General features: G+C 36.6%; 1 protein-coding gene across 1 annotated transcript in view; it reads right to left on the bottom strand.

Annotated features, from left to right (window-relative positions):
* Positions 1–27,045, bottom strand: part of SWT1 (SWT1 RNA endoribonuclease homolog) — a 101,135-nt gene that overhangs the window by 27,847 nt on the left and 46,243 nt on the right. The window contains 3 exon segments of the mRNA XM_070591018.1: positions 18,658–18,789; positions 25,305–25,492; positions 26,350–26,498. Coding sequence (XP_070447119.1) covers positions 18,658–18,789; positions 25,305–25,492; positions 26,350–26,498 — 469 coding nt within the window.

Genomic DNA, 27,045 nt, shown 5'->3' with positions numbered 1-27,045 from the left:
AGAGAGAGAGAGAGAGGAAAAAAGACTGACCCTAAGCTAATAACAACAAAAAAAGAGGTGACAGTTAAATGAGGCCATTGGGGTGAGCCCCAATCCAATGTGACTGGTGCTCTTATAAGAAGAGGGACTTGAGACACACAAAGACACCAGGGATACACACGTAAAAAAAGGATGCCCATCTGAAGAGGCACCAAGAGGGCAGTCATCTACAAGCCAAGGGGAAAGGCCTCAGAGGAAACCAACCCAGCTGGCACCTTGATATTGGACTTCAGCCTCCAGAACTTTGAGAAAATAAACTTCTGTTGTTTAAGCCACCCAGTCTGTGGTATTTCCTTATGGCAGCCCTAGCAAACTAATATGGCTGCCATCCTTAAATAGTGGCGGCCCAGCTCTGAGAGCCATGGACCTCATGGTTAGAAGCAAGATGGAACATTTCCCAGAATATTCACTGAGTAGCTAGTTGCTAAATAACTATTTTATTTCCTTTGCTTCGTAGGATTATACTGCCTGCTGGATGATAACCTTACTACTTGAGATGGTGCTGCTGGAGGCCAGTTCTATGCTTAGCACTAACAAAGTCTTGAAGGGGGCCAGAAGGAGTATGACAGGCTGATCTATCTTCTACTTAGTGTTGAGGCCCCTGTGGGGCTCAACTAGGTCTTCAATGAGTCCTATGCCCACGATAAAACCAGATACTGCCAGCTAAATCTGCATAACGCGCAATCACAGATTCTCCTAATACTTTATGAATGTTATTCCTTAATGATTAATTCTACCTCACTACCAAGTAACTACTATCTTTCCATTGTAACAGGCAAATAGGATCTGTCTAGATCACAAGGAAGGAACAGAATGAAGATAGGAGCTCAAAGGGAAAGAAACAAAAGATTGAGTTATCTTGTGCTGCCATCATTTACTGCTGTAAAATCTCAATACATCCAGTCAGAGCTAAGACAATTCTATTACTGCCTCATTACAAGCATACTTCATTATATACAGAAATTGTTGATCACATATCAAAAACATCAGAGAAATGTTTTATTGAGAAGAACCCAAGGAAAAAATTTTTGAAGAGTAAAAAATGTTTTTGTGATACAAATACATTTAATTGACCAACACTGAAAGTGTACTTTTTTTTCTGCTGAGGAAGACTTACTCTGAGCTAACATCTGTTGCCAATCTTCCTCTTTTGGCTTGAGGAAGATTTGCCCTGAGCTAACATCTGTGCCAATCTTCCTCTACTTTGTATATGGGTTGCTGCCACAGAATGGCTGGCAATGAGTGGTGTAGGTCCACCCAGGGAACTGAACTCTGGCCAGTGAAGCAGAGCACATGAAACTTAACCACTAGGTCACAGGGCCGGCCCTGACAGTGCACCTTTTAAAATATATTAGACTGTTTACAAAAAGAAGGCAACCCAAACCAAGATACCACCTCATACTCATTAGGATAGCTACTATTTAAAAAATAAAACAAAACAGCCAACAGCATGTGTTGGTGAGGATGCAGAGAAACTGGAAGCCTGTGCACCATTGGTGGGAATGTAAGATGGTATAAACACCATGGAAAACAGCATGGTGATTCCTCAAAAAGTTAAAAATAGAATTACCACATAACCCAGCAATTCAACTTCCACGTATATATGCAAAAGAGTTGAGAGCGGGAGTTCAAAGAGATATTTGTAAACCCACGTTTAGCAGCATTACTCATAATGGCCAAGGAGTAGAAGCAATGTAAGTGTCTATCAACAGATGTATGGATAAACAAAATGTGGTATACACATACAACGGAATATGATTCAGCTTTAAAAAGGAAGGAAATATTTTTTTTGAGGAAGATTTGCCCTGAGCTAACATTCACCCCAACCCTCCTCTTTTTGCTGAGGAAGGCTGGCCCTGAGCTAATATCTGTGCCCATCTTCCTCTACTTTATATGTGGGACACCTGCCACAGCATGGCTTGATAAGGTTTGTGTAGGTCCATGCCCAGAATCCAAACCAGTGAACCCCAGGCCACCAAAGTGGAATACAGGCACTTAACCGCTACACCACTGGGCCAGCCCTGGAAGGAAATTCTGACACATGCTACAACACAGATGAACCTTGAAAACATTATATTAAGTTAAATACGCCTCTCACAAAAGCACAAATACTATATGATTCCACCTACAAGAGGGCAAACTTTGTTTAGCAGAAAGGCCTTTTTGAAGAACCAGAAGACTTTTTAGAATTACTATGATGAAAGGGTCAAGAATAACTTCGTGTGTCATGAATCACTGTTTTTTTTTTGTTGTAACGCTGATGTTTATTTATTATGAATAGTTTTATCTTTTCATGTATTGTCTCAGAAACATTTATAGTGACTTAACCTTTGTTTTCTCCGGGAAATCTGAAACACAAGCTCTTCCCTTGACCTTGTGATCTCCTCCAGCTACAACACGTCCTTCTGCTGTTTCTATTCCTCGCCTCCAGGTCCTGCCTTAGCCTATGATGTCTAACATCTGCCACAACAGTCTTGTGAAACTGCCACTAACAATTCACCAGTGTCTTCTATGCTGCTCAATCTAATGGTCGCTTTTTAACCTTATCTTATTTGGCCTCTCAGTAGTAAAATGAAACTGTTAAAGATTCTTTTTCTTTTGGAACTCCTTCCTTCCTTGATATTTGTCTCTTGAACTTTTCATTCTATCTTCCTGGTAACTCATCTTCAGTCTGCTTTTACAGATCTGTAATATTAAACTGAGCTAATCCACCTAGGCTGCACAGGCATTGGCCAATAAAATAAAGGCATGCACACTGTTCAAAGAAAACCATCTTGGATCCTCTCTTTCTGTTTCTGCCCTTGGCTTACTTCCCCACTCCTTTCCAGTGTCTTCCAGACTTCTACCTCATGTGTTTTCACCTCAAATTTCCAGCATCACACTTGTCTCTTGGGCTTAAGGAGAGTTTCCCAATATCTTTATTGTCCCTTTGGTACTACTAAGACACCATGTGCACTCATCCTCTAAAATAAATAACCATTGTTTTCCTTTCTCTTCCCAATCTTAGAAATATATCCAATTCAACTATGCTTTTGTAAGTTCTAAGGCATTTCTAAAATAACCCATTACAAAGTTAAAAATTCAAACAAATGACATATTTTTAAAATGCACCAAAACAACCAGTTTGCCCACTGTTGCTTTTTTTCCATAAAGGATCTGCTGTGTTGGTACATGGATGCTAACTTAGTCTTGACCTAGTGTGGCCATGTCATAGGATGGAAATTTTTATTTCAGCTTTAAGACAGGTTTTAACAACTCTTTCAAATTATATGGTGTTGAAAGTCAGCAATATCACCTCAGGTATAGTTTTCTTTTCTGCTTTTATTACCCCAGTTGTTTCCTTTGTTAACATCTGTCTCTTGAGACAAGACCATTTACCAATGCAAACCTTTTCTGGAATATTCATTTCAACCAAGGAAAGTGGACTCATTATCCTCTCAGAAAAATAAAAGGCAGAAAAAGAAATTCAGAACAACAAATGAAGAACGTGAATATCCTTCCAAGGCAAAGATATTTTCTATTTTTATCAGTCATATAACATTCTTTTAAATTAAGTTTATAAATTGTCTAAGTTCTATGAAACCAACTAAAAAATATCTATTGAATATAACTAACTTGAAAGTCATTTACCAGTCATAAAGTTTAGTGTATTTAAAAGTGAGTTCTCTAGAATCAGACCAGTTTCAGTAAGTCATTCTGCCAAGTATAAACTGTGTGACCTTGGGCAACATAATCCGTCTGATCCTACTTCCCCATATGTAAAATGGGTATAACAGCTAGCCCCTCTGATAGGGTTACTGTATGGATCAAATAAGATCACGTAGGTAAAGAGCACAGTGCCTGGAACATGCAAGCACTTAATAAATGTTACCTATTACTATTAAATTATTACTGTTATTAAATAGTATGGGGTTCAAAGCAACATGTAAGATACTTTAGGAATACCAAGGATATAAGATATTGATCCTGCCTCATGGAGTTCATAATTTAGGAGTAGAAGTAAAATGTCTGCAAATAATTGTAACAGGAAGCAATAAGTGCCAAGAACTTTAAGGGTTAATATAACAAACTATAAAGTCTGTGTGTAGCAGGTGGCTTCTGAACTGAGAATGGGCAAACGGATGATAAGATTTTGAAAAATATGTGGAGATTAAGAAGTCATTCCAGGCTCTGAGAAGAGATTGTGTCAAGGTTCAGAATTAAGAAAACACAGGGCTTGCCTTGAAAACCACACACACAAAATTAATTTGGCTTCACTATAAAGTACACCAGGGGAATATAAGACTAAAAAGGTATGTTAGGACCAAGCAGTAGAAAGCCTTGACTGCCAAATTGGAAAGGTTTTATTTGAATCAGAAGGCAAAGGGAGAAAAATGAATGTCTTTGGAACAAAGGAATAAATAAAACAGTTAAAATATGATTTAAGGAGACTAGAGAATTGTCAAAGGAGCCTGAAGGCAAGAAGACTAATTAAAAAATGATCACAATAGCCCAGGCATTAAGGAGTTAATGCTGGAACCAGAAGTTCTGCTAACAGTAGGAAAAAAGGATGTTACAGTAAAAGCAGGAAAGGGAGAATCAACAGGATTAGTTACAGAATCAATAGTAATCTAAGGTAATGCTGTAATTCTGAACAAGGGGTAACTAGGAGAACGATCCTATAGTTAGTCCACAGGGGAAGTATGGTTTCCTGAGCATATACCTCCAGAACTTAGCACCAAGGAAAAAAAATTTTTCTGAAACAAATCAGTAAGCATAATAGCAATAAAACAACAGCAGTAGTAATTATTTATATACTATTTGCCAGGTTCTGTTCTAAATGCTTTACATATATTAATTCATTTTCTCATCACAATAATCCTGCGAGAAGATAATATTACTTCCCCATTTTTGCGCAAACAGAAGACAAAGGTTTTAAGTAAGTTGCCCCAAGTCAGGAAACTAAGGAGTAATAGAGCAGTGATTTGAACCCAGGGAAGATGGCTCCAGCGTCCATGTTCCTACTCACTATACGAAATGCCTCTAGATATACCATGCACGACATTAATACCCACCCTAAGAAATGGTTTGCAAATGTATTGCAGATAGAGCCTTAGTGATCATCCAATTCTAATCAAAGTCATCAATATATCTCCTTAGGGAAATAGGAATGTAACGTAAACAACACTGCAATCTGTCCAGTTGTGTTTCAACATTTTGAGGTAAATATTAGGTTGACATAACTGACCAAAAGAAGTAGCCTGCATTGAGCTTAGAAAAAAGGATTACACAAAAAGAATTTCCCTGTATAGGGGAAAGGCCAACTATTTGGCAAACAAAACTCTAGAGTAGAAAAGAGATTACTTTAGCTTAAGGTCAACGCCCCCAGGAGTCAGCAAGAAAACTTGGTAGTAGTCAGTTTGCAGTGTAAACTGTCCTCTAGGAGTCATCTAACTTATAAATATTTTGGTTCAGCCGGCAGTTACTGATTTCAATGTGAATAAATAAACAGGTGTTCTGATATTTCAGCCTACTTTCTTCTAAATGTGGTCCCTGTGAGTCTGATAAGTTTTCAGCAGACTGGTAAAATAAAATTACTAAACTTGGAAATTTGGGGCTCGAACTCTGTACCTACAACTAGGCAATGATTGTGTTAAGATCCAGGTGACTAGCTGGTTTCTTTCTCTATTTATTTCTGCAATTATTGATTGCTTATTATATGTTAACTCCTGGGTGAGGTGGGGATATACCAATATATCACAAATCAAAACAGAGCTGCTGCCCTTAAAGCACTTACCATCTAGTTTCCCTCTAAAACAGTAGTATAAAAAGAAGTATCTGCTGATTAATATTAGTTGTATTTGACAGAACAAGGTGGCTGAGGTAAATGGGATGGGAAGTAGAATTTTCATTCACTCTATTTTTTTTCACCTTTTGTTATTTTTTAAGCAATGTGAAGGCATTATATATTTTTAAATGATTAAATAAAATTTTTTAAAATTGGGAAAAAAGAATTGATGAATCAGAAAATAAATTTGAGGAACTAGTCAGAATACAGCACAGAGGGATAAAAGAGACAAAAAAAAATAAAAAAGGAATCAAGAGCTATTGCTCGGAGAATAAGGAGAGCCAGAATAGGGATTCCAAAATAAGAGAATTAAGGAGAATGGAGGAGAGGCAATAACTAAAGACATAAATGATTGAGAATTTCCAGAATCCAAGATGTGTCTTCAGACTGAAGAAAGCATATCACATCTCAAGAAAGATAAATAAAACAAAACCTATACCTAGACATATTGTGATAAAACTGCCAAACATAAAAGTTACAGAGGAAAATCTTGAAAGCATTCAGGGGGAAAAAAAGACAGATTACGTACTAAGAAACAGCAATATGCTGACAGCCAACTTCCCATTTCCAAGAAGACAGAAGATAATGAAATTATAACTTCAAAGTGCTTAGGGAAAATAACCATCAACCTAGAATCTATACTTAGCTAAATATCAGTCAAGAATGAAAGCAAAATAACATTTCAGTGAGAATGAGAGCATTTCCCACTAACAGAGCTTTGCTAAAAGAACTACTGAAAAATTTGCTTCATGGCATAGGAAACTGAATCCCAAAAGTAGGATGAAGGAAGCAATGGAAATTTTTAAAAACCTAACAAATATGTCAAAGCTAAAACAAAAACTATTTTATATAATAGTAAATAATTCATGGGAGGTGGTTTAAAACAATGTGGTACTATAATGTAAGAAATTAGGACATGTTTGGAAATGTCAGGACAAGGAAGATGAGAGAGATCAGAATTTAAGTGTTTTTTTTCTTTTTTTAAATGTGGAATGATTTTTTTCTTTTTTTAAAGATTTCATTTTTTCGTTTTTCTCTCAAATCCTCCCAGTATATAGTTGTAGATTTTAGTTGCGGGTCCTTCTAGTGTGGCATGTGGGACGCCGCCTCAGCATGGCTTGATGAGCAGTGCCACGTCCGTGCCCAGGACTCAAACAGGAAAAACCCTGGGCCGCCGAAGCAGAGCGCGCAACCTTAACCACTTGGCCACGGGGCCGACTCCTAAGTGTTCTTAAGAGCCTTGTTTTATTCAGAATCTGAATGATATTGGTATTTTAGACTTTATAAGTATGCATTTCTTAGTCTAAAGGTAACAACAACAAAATTAGAAACAAAATGTAGAACTTCCAAAGTAGTGGGATAAAAGAGGGAATTAGAAAAACTAACAACAGTGCAGCCACTCTATGATATTCACATGACGAAATCATCTAACAACGCATTTCTCAGAACATATCCCCCTCATTAAGTGAACATGAGTGTATTCAAAGAAACTTGGGGTTGTGATTTTTGTCTAATGGAGTGAACCTCAATAAGATTCATAGAAAACAGTTTTTAGAGGATTGTTCTGGTAGAAGTACCACCATTGGACTAAATGGGATAGAGACAATACAAAACGAAAAGAGGTCTTTGGACTCCCCTACTTTCACCGGCAGGAAGTAGGCTGGCAGGCTCCTAAGTTGCAGCTTTTCTTATGGAAAAAGGTCAAGGGTCAAAAGCAAGAGGCCAGAGAGCAGAGTCAAGAGCAGCTGTAAATAATTCCCAGGCAGCAGAACTGAGCCCTAATCAAGGAAGTGGCAACATGCGCACGACTGGATTTTAGAATTGCTAGGGATCGTCTCCGCCTCTTCTTTTCCCCCTTTGCCAATGTGAAGGTGTACAGTAGTTATCCAATGCCTGTCCTGATATTATATGTTGGGAGATGGGGGGAACCAGCTCGTCTCTTTAGTTCATAGCAGTTAAGATAGAGAGTAATAGTACTCAAGGAGCTGTACCAAAGGAGTCATACCCAAGGAGCCTCGCATCAACCACACTGGACCTGATTTAAAGATGAGATCCTAGACTTTAAGCTACTATCATATGAGATAAAATTTGGGGGTCTTGGGATGAGGAAATGAGCATACTTTGCTATTAGAAGGGATGTAAACTGTTGCGGCCAGAGGCAGACTGTATTAGATTGTATTTTCCAAGATGGCCATACGACAAGATCTCTCATCCCACATGTTCCTCCAATGTAATACTGACATTCCTCCTCCTATCAACAGGTAGGGTCTATGTTCCCTCCCCCTGAACCTAGGCAGGTCTGTGACTACAAGGAAAATGATGCTATAGGATTTCTGAGGCAATGTTATTAAGGGCAATATAGCTCCCACCTGATATTCTAGGACACTCCTGGAAACCAGCCTTCAGCCTGTGAGGAAGCTCAGGCTACACAGAGATGCTACATGTTGGTGTTCAAGGCAACAGCCAGTATCAGCCAGCCTTGGAGGTGATGCCAGACACCAGCTGACTGCAATCGCACAAGAGATCTCAAGTGAGAACTGCCCAGAAGAGGCCAGTCAACCCCCAGAACCATCGGAGAAAATAAATAATTGATTGCTATTCTTTTAAGCCAATAAGTTTTGGGATGATTTGTTATGTAGCAACAGATATCCCAGAACATGAGGGTTGAGGTAAGGGAAATCAACCATCAACTAGATAAACTATAAAATACGCAATTTCTTTTGCAGATAATCTTTTCATTGATTCAGCACAAAGAATTGTTGTACTGTGTTTGTCTGTTTTTTTTCTTTTTGCTTAGTCATACATTCATTAGCTTTTTACTGAAGGTTCCTTCTATAAAGTCCTACCATTATGTTAGTTAACTAAGAAAGACTATCTTCCATGTCTCAGCATGTAGAGAAGTAAGAGCAGTACCTCTGTTGGCAGCAGGAAGCAATCACCCCAGAGCCCAGGAAAGACACAGACCTGGAGTATAAAAATTCATAAGGAATAGCGTCCCTTCCCACAGGAGTCATTTTGTCACGGAAGTATCTAAGTTGAAGAATTGGTAATTAAATTTCTGAACATGGAATTCTATTTAAAATGACTTTCAATAGAAGGTTGAAAATGCACAGGTATGAAAAATATGTTGGCCCAGGTTATAATAAAATTATATCTCTGCAACTTCTCTGAAAATCTATGCATCCATGAAAAAAAATAATTCGTGATTAACGGTACTGAAAATAAGCTGCATTTTCTTTTTTGTTTTGTTTTGTTTGAGGACAGATGGTTGCTTGTTCATTAGGCCCTAAGCTTAAATACGTAATGGGAAAATAAGAACTACAGCTTAATTGAATGGAACACCCTGCACTGAAGAATGACTACTACACACGAAGTATTTTATAGCCTCACAGCCAATTCTCTTAACTGTTTACAACTGTTTCCAAGCAATCTGGAGGAACTGATGACTTGTTCAAAATATCATAATGATCGTGTATTGTGTTCCTATGGTACAGAGGACACCAGGATAAAAAAAAAGTTTCAAAATGCATTACAAACCCTCTTCTTTTTCAGTCCTCCTGATATTCCCACTTTCTCCCCTTTGCTCTTTCAGTCCTTCCAACAGCACTGAAGTTAAGTATGTATGTTAAATTTTGTTTAAAACATCTAGAGTGGTTTCTGTTTTCCTAACTGAGCAATGACTGAAACACTTGTTACCAGGAGAAGAGTTATTTGGTATAATAGTGGAGAAACCATTATCATTTGCTTCCCTTGATTCTTGGATCTACACATTGTAAGAGAGAAACAGCACCCTAACTTCACAGGTTACAGGTGATATGGTAAATAAGTCTTTTACAGGTCACTCCAGTGTTTTACAAACCTAGTTCTTCAGATGAGTATATGATAAAGCCAGTGAATTCCACATAAACACATAGCTGCACTTCTTTTGCTACAAAATTAGTTTCTTAGTTGTATGGGATATCAAGACAGTGGCCAAGACATTCCTTAAATCAACAGATGGAGTTGCTGGCAGAAGCACTGCAGTGAGGGAAAGCAATTTCATATCCAAAAGAAGTGCTATTCCAGTGAGGACAAATCACTGTCCCCTCCACGATGGAAGGGGTCCAAACCACGGCCACTAAGTAGCTTACTGGTCCCGTAGGGAACGGTGCCTTATTGAATGCTTAGCATTTGCCTATGCTACTGGCAGTTTGGACTCTCAGCAGTAGTATTTGCCAGAGCAGCCTTCATCAGGGGAAGTCCCGAGTTTGAGCTCATGTTATTCAGGCTGCCATTGTCCCTTTGTATATGATGAGCTCACTGACCAAACCCTGGGGTGGCTAGGGAAAGAGGCTGACTGACATCTGCAGGACAGCTGATCTTGTCTGTCTGATCACTCAGTGTCGCCCACGCAGTGGGTAGCCTCTGATGAGTACTCACATGGGACACCAATACCCTCATACTCTGGGCCCATTATAAGATGCCCACACACACAGACTTCCCTCGCCAGATTTCCCTGTCACCGATCCTCCAATCTTGTTTTCTTTCCAAGTTTCTAAACAAACCAGTAGTCATTGTTATTAATCAAAGTGATCTGTCTCCCTCTCCATTTCTCCAACTACAGTGGAATTTTAGGTCTCTAGGGACTAGTACTAACTCAGAGCCAGTAACTAGTAACCCCTAAAAGGTCTGAGTATTTCACTTTTTCTAAAATAGAGTCACCCTAGTAAATGAATGCAAGTCCTTCTGAAGAAAGCTCACTGATACATTCTTTATAGTACCTCTTGCTCCAATAGTGTACAAAAGTGCTCACACTTTTTAATCTACATTATCAAAAGGGTTTAAATAGGGCTGGCCCCATGGCCAAGTGGTTAAGTTTGCGTGCTCTGCTGCGGCGGCCCAGGGTTTTACCGGTTCGGATCCTGGGCACAGACATGGCACCGATCATCAGGCCATGATGAGGCAGCATCCCACATGCCATAACTAGAAGGACCCACACTAAAATATACAACTATGTACTGGGGGGCTTCAGGGAGAAGGAAAAATAAAAAAATAAATAAAATTTTAAAAAAGAAGTGTTTAAATAAAATCCACATAAATTAATATCAAAAATATAATTTTGATGACTTGTCTTAGCTCAACAATTAAGTTGGGGAAAATATAGCTACACTGTCAAAAAATGAACTAATTTAATGTTGGCAAAAGAAAGAGTAACTGGAAGATTTACAGCTTAGAGTTCCAGTTACATTCTTATTAAGGGTAAGTGTATGTTGATTCTAGAAGCTTTATTATCCCTTCTTAACAGGGATTGGCACATGAAAATGTCAGATAACTGCAGGGGTTTCTGATATACAATAAACACTCATGGAGTGTCTTCTATATAGAAAACACTGTCCTCAGTTGGACTCAACATTTTACGTTATTGGGAAACAGACTTAAGCACACTGATTACATCACTTCTCACTATGGGCAGACGGTTGGCCTACCAAGGTGTTAAAAGTTCTTTAGAGGCACAAGAGGACATCTCTCAAAATAGATGAGTATTTTTCAAAATACTAGAGTCTAGGGTACCCTTTAACTTTAAATCTTTTTAGAAGTACTCTGTAGGATGGAATTTGAACTGATCATCTGGCTTTATCTCATATATTTACTATAGACTTACTATTCAAGTTAAAATTATTATGATAGCCCTTATTTAGCACCTTTAATTGAGTCCTCCAATTTAATTTATTTTACTGATGTTTAACCCCACTGGTTTAGTAATTTATGCCATCTGCTTCACTAAAAATGTAGTTTCTGGTGGTTTTAGCATTTCTTAACATAAGACTTAGTAGCAGAGAATTTTAATCAAATATCAGATCAATAAATCATTAGGGAGAAATAACCGACTACAAAGAAAAAGGCAAATTTTAAAAACATTGCTTTTAAATAAAAACAACTCCATAAACAAATTAAGATATTTATCTTCAAGAAGTAATCTTCATATTATATTTGATTGTTTAATTCTGGTGTGATCAAGGAGTTTAAGATGGGAAATACCTAACTCCGTCATCCAAAAGTGGATTTTATTCACTAAAACAAGGGAACACCAGCACCTAGAAATGCTTTTGGGGTGGTAGGAATAGCTGGCATCACCCCGCTGATATTTAGGATAAAAGTAAACATCCTTATTTCCTATTCTTAAATTACAAACTCTGAGAAATATGGATAAGAGCTTTAGATGTGTAAAATGAAATCTAGTTATTCTAAAAGTTAAGTCACGAGTGACCTATTATCTTCAGTAGCATTAAAGAGCCAGGTTAAACAAAATATCAGCTTGTGCTGGATAACTCAGTCAGGCTGTGTGAATGCCACATATTTTGTCAGTTAATTTAATATAAATTTTATTATGTATTATTTATAACATTTGATGTAAATGTTAGGTTAGAGCAGTGTTTAATCAAACTGCAATATAAATATCACAAAAAGCTTTTACTTATAAAATAACTGTCTATATTTTACGTAAGACATTACATATGTCACATCAGAAATCTCTGCTTATATTTCTTGAGTCTCAATCACTCCCATTAGATTCCACCTTTCCTTCTACTAACACTAATTTAGATAGTTGATACAGAGAGACCAGGATTAAGTAATCAAGGATAACATGTGACCCTAAGAGCCATTTGGGCAAATTACTAGAGGCTATCATCTGTTCTAGACACAAATGCCTTTTTTATCTCCTCAATCTCTTTCTTCCAGTCTTTCTCCTTCCCCTTGATTTTCGTATTCTTTACCCTTTCTTAGCTTGCACTTCTCTCTTCTGTATCTCTTCTAAAATCTCTACATTACCTATTTATCTAATGTCATAATGTAGTACTATTAGCAGCATTCAGTTCTAAAAGAAGTTGTTCTCCACCAGAAAGACTATAAAACTCTCACTCAATACGCTGTTTTTTTTACCATCTGCTATGTGTACCTGTGATAGAGATATAGATGTAGATATAGAAAAGGAAGACAAAGAAAGGTAAGGAAAGTTTCTGCCTATAGGTATTCAAAATCTTAGGGAGCTGATTACGAAATAAATTGTGAAAAAGTTACGTACAAAATGATGGCATGGAGGGTGAAGTAACTAAGTGTCCTTTCCTTTTTAAATAATAGGTTGTATTACTTTCTCTTACTCAACATAGCAACTGATACACTTGGTGACAGACAGGACAAGGGGTGTGTGAAAAGTCTGATGAAGAGGTGCGGTGGTATCTGGGGAGTTGTGGGGACCCTGGCGGGGGAGGGAAGGTGAAGTCTGATTATCGAAAGACAGAAAGGCCAAGCTTCAAAGAAAGTAGGTTAGACCTAAACGCGGATAAATCTCTCCACTCTAGATAAGGAAAATTTTTATCAATGGCTGAACATCTCACACACTGCAATGAGTGAGATGCTGAAAAGTCACATTTTAAGGTGTTTATTTTCTACACACGTCTCTAATATAACCTTTTGTTTCAACAATTAGCTTAATCTATAAAACATCCTAAAGAGTGTTATCTCTGTGTCAACTGAAGGATGAGCTTTTCTAAATAACCTTTCTAAAACCTCAAGAGGTCTGCTACCAAAACATTCAGTATTACGTTAATAAAGCAGCCTCTCGAGTGCAAACTCCACACTCTTCGAAGCAGCTACATCATTAATGGATCTGAAAAGCTGCTCTGATTGTGGGATTCCTTTTCCCAGGAATCATGTACAGTTACACCAGTATATGTTTTGTTCTTATGTCAAAATAGGGTAAGACAGTAATAGGAATTCACTTTTTAGACGATTAGTAAGAAAAAACATATGTAAATGACACACACACAAAAAACCCCAAACTTTATGATTGTAATCGTGTTTTAGAAAACCAGCTCTATAAAGTATTTCAAACCAAAGCCACAGGAATCTAACAGAGGTTACTAAAGTTTTGAAGATTATTAAGGCATTTGAAGATGACAAAAATTAATCATCTTCCTTTCCCAAATCCAAGTGGAAGTCTCACTTTCCAAAATCATATTCCATGATGAGGCATGAGTGTCCATGCAGAATACGATCATGTCCAATGCACAAATTAGCACTCATTTATTCTATATTTAAATACAATCAAATCAAACACGACAGCTAGAAAAAAAAGGTTACCTAAACTTAAGAGATACCCTTTCATATAAAAGCATCCCCTCCCCCACAAAACATGTCAAGCTATTTATAAGGAACTCCCTCCCTCTCCCCTCCATATGATTCAAAATATGAAACTGAGAAAACACTCATCATCTCAAAGACTTCATTTAAAGCAACTTGAGCTCGAAATCTAGAGTTCCTGACATTGACACTGAAATGCAGAGTTCTCACACGTTAAATTAAGTGACAAAATGAATATATGCACTTAGGCATGATCTAGTTATATTTTTGGATTCAAAACGCTACCTTTTTTTGTTTTTCTTTTAAAATAATTTAAACCTTATTTTATAAAAGTGAAACCCCTGAACATGACTACAACATGAATGCAGACTGCAATATCTCACCCTCACTCTCCGCTTTCCTCTGCTTCTTAACCAGGCAGCTCATCACCTACCTCACAGACCCAAAAACACACTTACAACACTTTCATTATTGTTTTGAATATTAGCTTTCAAGCGGAAGCTGCACACATTTATACATACTATGCCTCAGAGTTGGGGTACATGACCTGTTTAGTTAACTTTGGGGAGATGCCAGTTTAAGCACAAAACGGACATAGACATTTAAGAACATTTTTTGATTAATGTACAAGTAGAACTTTTCTTATTTTCAGAGTTTGCCATACGAGTCTTCAACTAATTTTTCACTCCAAACGAAACCTTATAATCTTTATATACTAAACAAAAGGTTTTTGTGATCTTGAGAGCAACCTGATCAATCTAGACATAAGTTTACTAAAGCATAAAATGAGACTAGATAATAATGACCTAAAAAGAAATCTTAAAATACTTTTATCTACATAGGAAAGTACTGACTTTGGTTCTCTAATGTTTAGATAAGGAAACTATTCACAAAAGTGCTCAAATTAATACTGTATTATTAATTATAATTTCCTTTTATAGTCCACATAAAAGGAAAGATGAGAAAGAGAAAAAGCAATTTCTAAACCAACAGCAAATCAGTTCATTAAATTCCCTCTCTCACCAAAGAAGAAAGTGTGCAGAAAGACCAGGAATCAGCAATACTCCCACTTTTCAACTTTTGCACAATTAGGTATTCTGCTCCCAATTGTAACTCTATGGACAACTGCTCCACCCCATCTTGTTTACCACAATCATGTTTAGAGCCTTATTAAAACGGAAATACACATTTTTAAACATTTCAAATGTAAGTTTTAAAAAGAAAACAAAGACTAACACAGGTAACAGTTTAAAAAATATTCTCAGATACATCATCTCATTTATTCCTCTGAAGAAGGCATCAGGATTCTCATTTAATAAGGAAAGAACCTAGCTTAGAGAGGGTAGATGACATGCCCAAAGTCAGCCACAAAGGGATAAATCTGGAACCAGAAGCCCAAGCTCCTAGTTTAACAAATACATTTTCATTCACTTCTTTAATTGAAGCACCTGGTTAACAGGTCACCTTACTATTGATTCCTAATGTAAAACCACCTATGATAAATGAAAAGAAACAGAGTTGCAATATTCACTGAGCATATACCTCAAAACCAAATGAAACTATTCCATTTTAACAAGCATCAAAAAAATGCTAATGAATTTTCAGTCACTACAAAGTTGAGTGTATTTTTCAATGTTTAAAAATTTTAAAATACACCCATAGTTAGCCAAAAAAATTTTTTAACTGAACTTATTTGATATAACTACTTTTCTTAAAAGATTTTAAGACCGAATGTACACTTGACAAAATAATATAATTATTAACTTCTATTACATCTTTATTTAAATGCTTATTATCTGAAGAGTAAAAAAAGCCTTGCAGTTTTAGAAGTTTCCTGTTGATTAATGAATCCTGAAATGAGCGAACTTTTTATTCATAACGCCCTCTACTGGTAGCTCAAGAGGTTCTAACACACTGATTACAGGAGGTTGGACTAGTTTATTTAAGCCTAGTCCCCCAGGGCCTGCATACAAATCCCCTGGAAAGCTTGCTAGAAATACAACTTCCTTCTTCCACAAAGTATCTACAGATCTACAGATATTGTGATTTTAATAAGTCTGGGGTAAGATCTAGAACTCTGAGTTTTCACAGGTTCCCCAACAAATAAGTGGAGAATCATTGGTTTGGTTAGTTATACCAATAGCTGACTCTCAAAGCACAGCAACTTTGTGAAAAGCTCTGAGAAGGGATTATTATGCCTGTTTTATAGACGAAGTCTAAGACTCAAGACAATTTACCCCAGGTCACAGGCTAAAAAGCAGCAGAGCCACTGACATTTTCTTATTCTTGGAGGTATGCGTCCTTAGAGGAAAGAATAACAAAATTGCACCAGCCTTAAAATTCACATTTTTATTTCTTTAGATAAAGCTGATGTAAGCAGTACATGCTATCCTTTCTCAACTCTGGCTTCACATGAGAATCACCTGGGGAGCTTGTAAAAATGCTTATGCCCAGGTCCCACTCTCAGAGATTCAGATTTAATAGGTTTAGGATCGGGCCGAGCCACTGTTCTTTTTTCTGAAGCTCCCAGATGATGAGAATCTGCCACCAGAGCTAAGCACTCAGGCCGGTGGTGCTCGGCCTTCGTGCACAGAGTCACCTGGAGGACACAGACCGCTGGGCCCCGCCACCAGCGTTTCTGATTCAGTAGGTCTGGGAGGGTTTGAGAATTTGCATTTTCAACAAGTTCCAGGTAGTAATGATGATGCTGGTTCTGTGATCACACTTTGAGAACCACCAGTTAGGCATATTGGTTAGCAGTTCTCAAACTTGCCTAGACACATTAGAATCGCCTGGAGAAATTTTAAAACTCCTGATAGCCAGGCACACCCTTAGACCAATTACATCAGAACATCTGGGGTGGGCTAACACAGGCATCCGTATGTTTAAAGCTCCTAAAATTAAAAAAGTTTCTCTACAGCAAAGGTTTATAAAACTCATTAATATGGGATACATGGTGATTTTCCAAGAGGGTAGTACAGTATACAGTATTTCCAAAGCCTTTTGGACCAGAAACATGCCTGTGAAGGCACACAATTAACAGCTCTGAATATGTGAAATACTAGCCCATAGGATAAAGTGGAAACTGCACCGAGTGGCCTAGAAGACATTCCCTGCCACTGTGGATCCAGCCTCATCTTTGCTCAAACCGTCCTCCCTCCACTACGTGTCCCTATTAAAATACTGATAACTCTCTATTGCAATTATGTTTCAACGTGACTGTTTGCACTCCTTCTACAAGCTCTTTGGCGGCAGAGGCTGCATCTTATTTATCTTTGATTCCCCAGAGCCTAGTATGATGCCAAGTGCAGCTGGGGCTCAATAAACATTTGTTGAGTAACTGAACACAGATTGATACCTCTACTTTCTGTAGAAAAGCTGGTATCAAGCTTGGCTTTTCTGCAACCTAAAACGTACAACAGCTCTTACATAGCTAAAATCAGAATTGAATAGTTTTCCCTCATAGAGCTACTCTTATTTAATACTGTTTTAAATAAAAAAGGGACTATTCACACTTAGAGATGATATTTAATTTGCCTTGGGATCTGCCAAATGTTCAGTTATTATTACCAGTGGCAAAAAGCATTGGTAATGTTTTATTCTAAGAATCATTTAGGGGCCAGCCTCATGGCCTAGGGGTTAAGTTCAGCATGCTCCACTTCAGTGGCCAGGGTTTGTAGGTTCGGATCCCAGGTGTGGACCTAGTCAGCCATGCTGTGGTGGTGACCCACATATAAAACAGAGGAGGACTGGCAACAGATGTTAGCTCATCATTAATCTTCCTCAGGGAAAAAAAGATCATTTAGCCAATTATGATCTAAAAAAAAGTACAAATGCTTTGTGCGTTTACAGTGAGATGAAGTTTCCAAAAACCTTTAAAGAGAAAAGGGAAAACAAAAACTACTGGTTTTTTTTGAAAATCCAAGTTTTTCAAACTTGGACATACTAAAATCAAATCAGTTTTGATGTTGTTTTTCAATTTATAAAGAATAGTATTCTTCTGTTAGGAAGCTGCATATCTAAGTCAGGTCAAGCAATTTTGGTATACATCAAAAAAACGTGCAAGATTAAGTTTAGTATTCTTCTTTAGTGCCACAAAAGGAAACATTTGACATCGTGCTATAAAGGTGCTATGGTCCATTCTATAGCTTTCTGGCACTATGTTTTCTATATGCTTCACAAATATTTAAAATAATCCTATTTGTATAAGTCTCAAAGCATGATAAGACTATGTTGCTTCTCAAACTTCTTCAGTTTGTAGCACTGCGAGACTGTGTTGGAAGAAATCTATCGTGTTAACAAACACTAACACATAATTGTTTTTAAAGCGCAGTAATAAGTGACATACATTCACTCAACAAACAATTACAGAGTGTCCACTACATGCTAGGCACTGTTTCAGGAGCCACAGTTACACAATAAAGAAAATAAAGTTCCTTGTGAAGCTTACAATCTGGTATATATCTTTCTTACAAAGGAAAAAAGTGGAAACATTCTTGTGGTACAAACTAGAAATAGAGATTCTTTGCAAAGGAGGGAGAAGAGTTAAATCTAAAAGCCGTTAGTGTCTAAAACTTCCTGGAAGACTTCCAGCAACTCTGAAAAAGCCGATAAGCCTATGAGAAAGAGAAAAGTAATAAGCTGAAACTTTAAAATGAATTAGTGTTTACCTCTGAATTCCTTCAAGAATATCCTTCACAGCTGCCATTAACTTTTGAAGATATACAAATGCTTCTTCAAATGATGCTATTTTTGAAGAAGTCAGAGCTGAATTTGAGTCTAATCTTTGAAATACATCCATGCTAAAATAGAGAAAAAGAAAAGATACTCATAGGTACACATGTATATTTACTGTAATTCAAGTATTTCTATTTCTAATGTATAACTCTTATAATGCTGATCTATTTAAATTAGAAATAAAAGATAGTGAATGTCCAGGCTACATTTCATGCAACAGATCTAAGTCAACAACTATACAGATCTAATCTAAAGTAATACTGTAAAAGCTGTGCAAATAATCTTTCATTCTAAGAGACCATAAGAGATGGAAGGGAAGTAATATTATCAATCTACACTCAGGTCAGTACATAAGTACTGACAGTACTCCAGTTTATACAAGGATAGAGGAAAAAAATTAGACATCAGATTGTTTGCTGAAAGTGGAAGTTATAAATGTTCATACACTTTACCCTGGTAATTCCAATTTCAGAAATCTACTACATATTAATAATAATTATCCACAATTGAGCAACAATTAATAACCACCTAAATGTTCAACAATATAAAGTGTTAAGTAAACAGTGAATTAGCCACTTTATGAAATACCAAACAACTATTAAAATAATGTATATGCCATCTATGAAACAGAAAAGTATAGGTATACAAAATTTACTTATATAACATAATAACCACCATATAAAAAATCAAAAAAAGAATCCCCCCAAAATTCATATTCACCCAGGATCTCAGAATGGGACTTTATTTTAATAGGATCTTTTCAGATATCATTAGTTAAGTTAAAATCGGGTCATACTGGATTAGGGTGGGCACTACCCTACATGAAGATGAAGGCAGACACTGGAGTGAGACATCTACGAAGATTACTGGCAACTACTAGAAGCTGGAAATGGTCACAGGACAGATTCTCCCTCAGAACCTCCTGAAAGAACCAACCCTACAGACACCTGGATTTCAGACTTTCTAGACTCCACAACTGGGAGTGAATAAGTTTCTTTTAAACCACCTAGTTTGCGGTAATTTCTTATGGCAGCCCTAGGAAACTAACATACATGCCTAAAACAAAGCTGGGTATACAGAATAACAGTAACAATGTTAACCATCGTTACCTTTAGGTAGTAGCATTCAAGAGAATTTTCTCTCCTACTTTACAGCACTTTCAAGGTAACTTTTTTTTAATACAATTGTGGCAAACGACACATAAAATTCACCATTTTAAAGTAGAATTCAGTGGCATTTAGTACATTCACCATGTTGTACAACCATCACCACTATCTAGTTACAGAATATTTTCATCACTCCAAAAGGAAATCCTGTATCCATAAACAGTCACCCACCATTCCTCCCACCCCCTCAGTTCCTGGTAACACTCATCCATTTCCTGTCTCTGCAGACTTGCCTACTATAGGTACTTCATATAAATGGAATCATACACTCTGTGACCTTCTGTGTCTGGCTTCTTTCATTTAGTACGTTTTCAACATTCATCCACGTTGTAGCATGTATGGGTACTTCCTTTTCTTTTTATGGCTGAATAATATTCCACTTTATGGATAGGATATACCACATTTCATTTATCCATTCATCTGTTGATGGGCATTGGATGTTTCCTCTTTGGCTATGTAAATAGTGTTGCTATGAATATTCATCTATGAATTTTCGTTTGAACACTTGTGTTCAACTCTTTTGGGTATATCCTAAGAGTAGAATTGCTGGGTCATATGATGATTATATGTTTAACTTACTGAGGAACCAGGGAACTGTTTTCCAAAGTGGCTGCACAATTTTACATTTCTACAAGCAATGTGTCAAAGTTCCAATCTCTCCACATTCTCACCAACATTTGTTATTTTCCCTTTCTTTAATGGCCATCTTAGTGAATATGAAGTGGTATCTCATTGTGGTTTTGATTTTCATTTCCTTGATAACTAATGACATTGAGCACTTCTTTACGTGCTTGTTGGCCAGCTGTACATCTTTGCTGGAGAAATGTCTACTCAAGTCTCTTGCCCGCTTTTTAATCAGGTTGTCTTTGTGTTGTTGAGTTCTAAAAGTTCACTGTAGATTCTGGATACTAGACCCTGATTAGATATATGATTTACAAATATTTTCTCCCATTCTGTAGGCTGTCTTTTAACTTTGATGCAGAAAAGGTTTTAATTTTGATGGAGTCCAATTTATCTATTCTATCTCTTGCTGAGCTGTGCAGATCAGTCTGCGGTGCCAGGCAGCCCTGCCCCTATTTTATCTTTTGTTGCTTGTTTTTGGTGTCATTGTCTATGAAATCATTGCCTAAGCCATGGTGAAAAAGATTTATTCCTAAGTTTTCTTTTTTTTTCTTTTCTTTTTTTTTTTTTGAGGAAGACTATCCCTGAGCTAACATCTGCTGCCAATCCTCCACTTTTTGCTGAGGAAGACTGGCCCTGAGCTAACATCCTGCCCATCTTCCTCTACTTTATATGTGGGACGCCTACCACAGCATGGCTTGACAAGTGGTGCCATGTCCGCACCTGGGATCCGAACTGGCAAATCCCAGGCCACCGAAGCTGAATGTGCAAACTTAACCACTGCACCACTGGGCCGGCCCCTCTGTTTTCTTCTAAGAGTTTTATTGTTTCAGCTCTTTTATTTAGGTCCTTTATCCATTTTGAGTTAATTTTTGTATGTAGTATAAAGTTCAGGGTCCAACTTCATTCTTTTGCATGCAGCTATTGAGTTGTCCCAGCACCATCTATTAAAGAGACTATCTTTCTCTACTGAATGGTCTTGGCATCCTTGTCAAAATCAACTGCCCACAGAGTAGGGGTTTATTTCTGGACTTTCAATTCCATTCCATCGATTTAGGTATCTATGTTTATGCCAGTAGCACACTGTTTTGAATCCTGTATCTTTGAAGTAAGTTGTGAAATCAGGAAGTATGAGTTCTCCAACTCTCTTATTAAGTCTTCCAACCCACAAACACTGGATTTTTCCATTTATTTAGGTCTTCTTTAATTTCCTTCAGAAATGTTTTGTAGTTCTCAGTACATAAATCTTACACCTCCTTGGTTAAATTCATTCCTAAATATTTTATTCTTTTTGATGATCATGTAACTTGAATTGCTTTATTTTTCTCTCTCTCTTTTTTTTTTTGGTGAGGAAGATTGGCCCTGAGCTAACATCTGTGCCAATCTTCCTCCTTTTGCTTGAGGAAGACTGTCACTGAGCTAAGATCTGTGCTAATTTCCTTCTGTTTGTACGTGGGAAACTGCCACAGCATGGCTTGATGAGCAGTGTGTAGGTCTGTGCCCAGGATCTGAACCCATGAATCCCAGGCAGCTGAAGCAGAGTGTGCAAACTTAACCACTACACTACTGGGCCGGCCCCTTTACTTCCTTTCCAGACTGTTCACTGCTAACATATAGAAATACAACTGGTTTTGTGCATTTATTTTTAAAATAAAAACCATAAACTTATTTTATTTAAAAAATATTTATCTCTAAAAAATTTTTATACATTTAAAGCCTAATCATATAAAATTTTAAAAATACAGAAATGTAGAAAGAAGAAAATATGTAATGTCCATAGTATACAAGCAGAGATAAGCATTATTAATATCCATGGGTGCTTCCTTTGTCTTTTTCCAGGTATATATGTGTTTAGTGTGTGTGTGTGTGTGTGTGTGTGTGTGAAAGAGGGGAGGAGGCAGAGAGGCCGAGAGACAGAATTAACGAAATAGGAAAACAAACTCTTCCGGGAGAGCCATCAGTAAATCAAAACTCTACATACGAGACACTTATTCCAAAAAATTCCATTATAATTGTTATACAGACTTATATACTTGAGGTGAAAGAATCACGGCACTAAAAGGCCCTCCACCAGGATTTATCCTAAATGGCAGAATGTAGGAGAAATGGGGAGGAGATGAGGACAAGAATAGCCACATCAGTCACAGGACAGACTGGCAGAAACAATCATCTACTGCATGTACTATATTTCAAAACATTAAAATATTTAGCTTCAAGTGAGATTTAAAAGTTTACCATTACTTAATCTCTGAATAAGCATTTGGGTCAGCTGATTAGAGCCAAAGCAAGAGAAAACTCTTACCTAGCCGCTTTTGTTCTGAGTCAGCCATTTGTAATACATAATCTAAATCCTTAGATAAAACTGTGGTACAACTTTAAATGCCATATTACTATCTAGCTAGGATGGAGAGGGTAAGTTAAACATTCTTCAGTAAAGAAGATAGCATGAAGTAGAAAAAAACTTGAAAAATATATATGGTATCTAAAAACTGTCCGAAGTCCAAAACTCTTGGAATTTTAGAATACGTAGGGAACTTAAAAATCACCTACTTCTATTTCCTGATTTCAGACGAACAAACTGAGTTTCAGAAAGATTAGATGATTTTCCCAAAGTTATTGTCTTTATATCCCATAGGAACTGTGGTGTGCACATTTTGTAAGGAGCAAACTTTTTTGTTCATGTAATTTTTTATATAAAATAGAATAAAGAATATGCAAAAGTAGATCAAATTAATATGAATTTTTATACATTACATTTACTTTATTATAAAGTCAAAGATTAAGAATAATGAGATTGTTTTGAATGTAAACATTTCAAATCAGACATGGATTACAGTTGCAATCTAATGTCAGACATTCAATTCTAGATTATTAAATAAATTATTAAATTGGTTATAAGTTGTCAATTTATAAAAAATATCAGTCTATAGATTGTCAAAACCAATTTCTTTTTTATTTTGCCTTCACAGTATTAATGAAATTCTGAGCCATAGAAAATAGCAATGGCAAGAGGTAAGACATTATGTTTAATTAAAGTTCCCATTGCGAACACAACATACATGTTTAAAAAAATGTCTCAGAAGCTTGAATGAGAAATAGCAGGAAAGATTTCTTTCCAACTTGAATCAATAGGATCTAACCCTTATCCAAATTCCTTATGAATAGAAAAGATACAAAAAAACCTGAGCTGGAGTGCCATAAGTTCTCAACTATCTACTGAAGCACGATAAGAACACAGGGCAGGAAGATGGCACTTACAGCTGTGTGTAACTGCTCCAGTAGTTTGATATGAGTAAATGCACCCAGGGCCTACCAGACCTTCAAATGAGTATCGCAACAGTAAAGACCCAAGCATGAATATGTGGAAAAGTTCTACATGACTCTGGTCCACAATCAGGCATGAGAAACAATAAAGGAGGCTGATAAAGTAGACTGATAAAGCAATACAAGCATTTTTCACTTACTGAAATACTATAAGGTAAAGTCTATTATCCAGATATTACCCAAACTCTGTAAAATCGAACAGAAACGTATGTATATTATAGGTCAGCTCTAAGTTACATAAATTACTCAAATGTTTTCTAAATGAAAAGATTAAAATATCTTAGATATGGTTTTAATCTATTTTATTTTAAATGAAAAGATTAAAATATCTTAGATATGGTTTTAATCTATTTTATTTTGAAAGTAATAATCTCGGCCTGGCATACGTGGCAACTTCTGCTAACAAGAATATCTGATTAGCCAAAACATTAAAAATACATTAAGACTGAACAAAACAGACAAAACCTTTATCTTACATGAAAATACAAATTTTTAAATATTTCCTTAGCTCACATAGGTACAGTTTTTTCTTATACTAGTATGAGACTATAATTTGTTTGAAAAAAAGATTTTAATTGTAGCCAAGGACTAAAAATGGGCCACAAATCTACAGTGTTGTATAACAGATGATTGATTGAGAATAGATGTTTAAGTGGAGTGCTAATATTACTTTGCTGCTCTTGTGAACATCTAGAACAGAGAGATAATCTTAATCCAAAACAAGTCACACTGCGCCCTTGAACCAAAATCATACTATAAAGTGTATAATATGATTGGCAAATTAATTATATAAAGATTATGGGTCTGGGGAAAACTATGGGAGGGAGTGTTGGCCTACTTTAAAATCAGCTGTTTTAAAATCATTTTTTAAGTTACACTAGCAGCAGCCCATTTAAAGAACTACTCACAAATGGTCACTACCTTTTCATTTTACCAAGACCAGAGTACTTCATGTGTGTGAAGGTAATAAAAGCATTTCTTCCTTTTAAATAAAAGTATTTATCTTCCTTTTTAAAAAATCTTACATGAATTTTCCCTAATCTGGACTGACCTTTTCTTAAATTATTTTAAATTTTATTAAGGCTTTGTATCCTGCTAATTTGTTTAGCCAATCTAGGTGACTATTCACTTGTTTTGACATAAAGGCAATTCTTCTCATCAAGATTTCACATGTGAATCACCCGGAGATTTTTTTAATGCATGATCTCAGCTTCACCTCAGTCCTACTGAATCAGAATTCCTAGGGACAGAGTCTAGGCATATATATTTTTAAAACTCTCCAGGTAATTCTGATTTGCACCCCTATTTAAGCATCACTGTCCCTAAGGTACCAATTTGACAAAAAGCCCTCAATAAGACAATCTAGTACATTAAACTCACAACCCAACTATTCACCGAACCAACTGTTCAATGAATAACAGTATTGAGGGAAAACCCAAAAACTCAAAAAATTCTTAGAAATTTGGTACCTGTTCTGATATATTGTAATCCAAACATTCTCTAGGATAGACCAGATTTCTTGATGCCTGTTGGGCTGGGGAAGAGGAGAACCTGGGAAAATGGTGATTTCCTGGTTATTAGACTTCATCAAAGAAGAATCTTCTTTCTTTTTACCCACTGTATTTTCTGAAGGATCTTGCTTAAGTTTTGCCTTGACCTGGGGAAATAAGAATTACATAATATGCAGCTAGTCCTTCACTAGTAAGTGAGAGAAACAGAACGTCAATTGTACTTACAAATGTTCTAGCTTTCCAGGAAGTGCTGACTATTCTTTGTCCTTGATTATGTACAGAATATTCCCAGAAAAGCCTCAGAGCTAGAAAAAATATTATCCTTTTCCATTTATATCAAATGATATTTCCAATCTACTAATTATAGTGGCCTTTCTTAGCTAACATGTTAGTATCAATTTAAGAACACTGTTCGGACACTTCTACACATATGGCATTGAACTAGATAGAGGACACCTAGGGTACAATGATAAATAGGTGTAATCAAGCCTCAGCACCTTACAATCTAGTAAAAAGAATGAGACTGCAAAGGGTGTGAAAAAAAGAAAAATCAGGATAGAATGTAAACCTTATGCTATGGGCAATGGTGAAACACTGACGGTTTCTAATTCAGGAAGTGATACCCTCAGAACCGCACTCTAAGACACACTGGATCAAAACATGCCTCAAAATACTCTGGAAATTTTTTAAAACATGCAGACAACAGCAGGTAAAGGATATTTTCATTCTAACTTATTCTAACGTACTAAAGGCATTAAGCAAATACTAAGTGAATTGAATGGAGAGTAAACAGTTATTATTATAAGTTATAAAACACACATCCTCTTATGGAAGCCGTGTCACAGCAGTGCTGGGATTTTATATTATTTCATTTATGGATGGAAGAAAGCTGTGCAGTGTTGTTTGATTGCTCATTTTCCAGTGCTCCAGACCATGTCTGCTAAATACATTTTTAGAAGGGATGTGATTAGCTACTCTAAACAGCATGCCAAAGCTATCTTACCTCTGTAAATGTTTGGAGCAGTTTGCTTACTTGAGCAAAGGCCTGTGGAAGAACACCATCATAATGCGACCTTGTGCTGAAAGCATGTAACAAACTCTTAGAATCCTGAAGCAGGAATTTCACTGTTGTAAAATCCACTGCACTGTTAGCTGGAAACAGAAAATTAAGAAGGAAAAAACACGTAAGAATGAGTATACAACACAAAAACATCTTTGGAAAACCAATCTAATATTAATTGTGGAAGTTAAGAAGAGTACGCATTCACACCTACATGACACTCCTAACTGATCGCTCTGGTGTAAAAAGCAACAATTAAACAGGCTTTGTTGGAGATAAATTCTTGGAGTTGCTTCTCGTATTGTGTATTCAGATTCCAGGAGTTCCCTAAACACGGTCAACTTCACAGTAAAAGTTAAGTGAGAGAACATTATGCTCTTCAGAAAAGAGAGAGAATCACCAAATAAGTTAAACAACAGATTTTGAATTCTGAGGTTGTTTCATACACAAATTACTGTGGAGGCATTGGAAGAGTCACATTTCGGTGGCAGGCGTGTAAGTTCTATGTGGTACCTCTCAATCAACTCAGTTATCACGTTGAGATTTACCTTCAAATTCCATTACATGAAATGTAATACTAGGTTTATTGAAAATAATGTGTGCTCTCTCTCTGCACAACACAACTTCAGCAAAAAATAA

This window comes from Equus przewalskii, chromosome 23 (assembly GCF_037783145.1).
Source record: "Equus przewalskii isolate Varuska chromosome 23, EquPr2, whole genome shotgun sequence".
Classification (NCBI taxonomy): domain Eukaryota; kingdom Metazoa; phylum Chordata; class Mammalia; order Perissodactyla; family Equidae; genus Equus; species Equus przewalskii.
The sequence above is the reverse complement of the archived record's forward strand: the minus strand, read 5'-3'. Positions and strand labels throughout refer to the sequence as shown.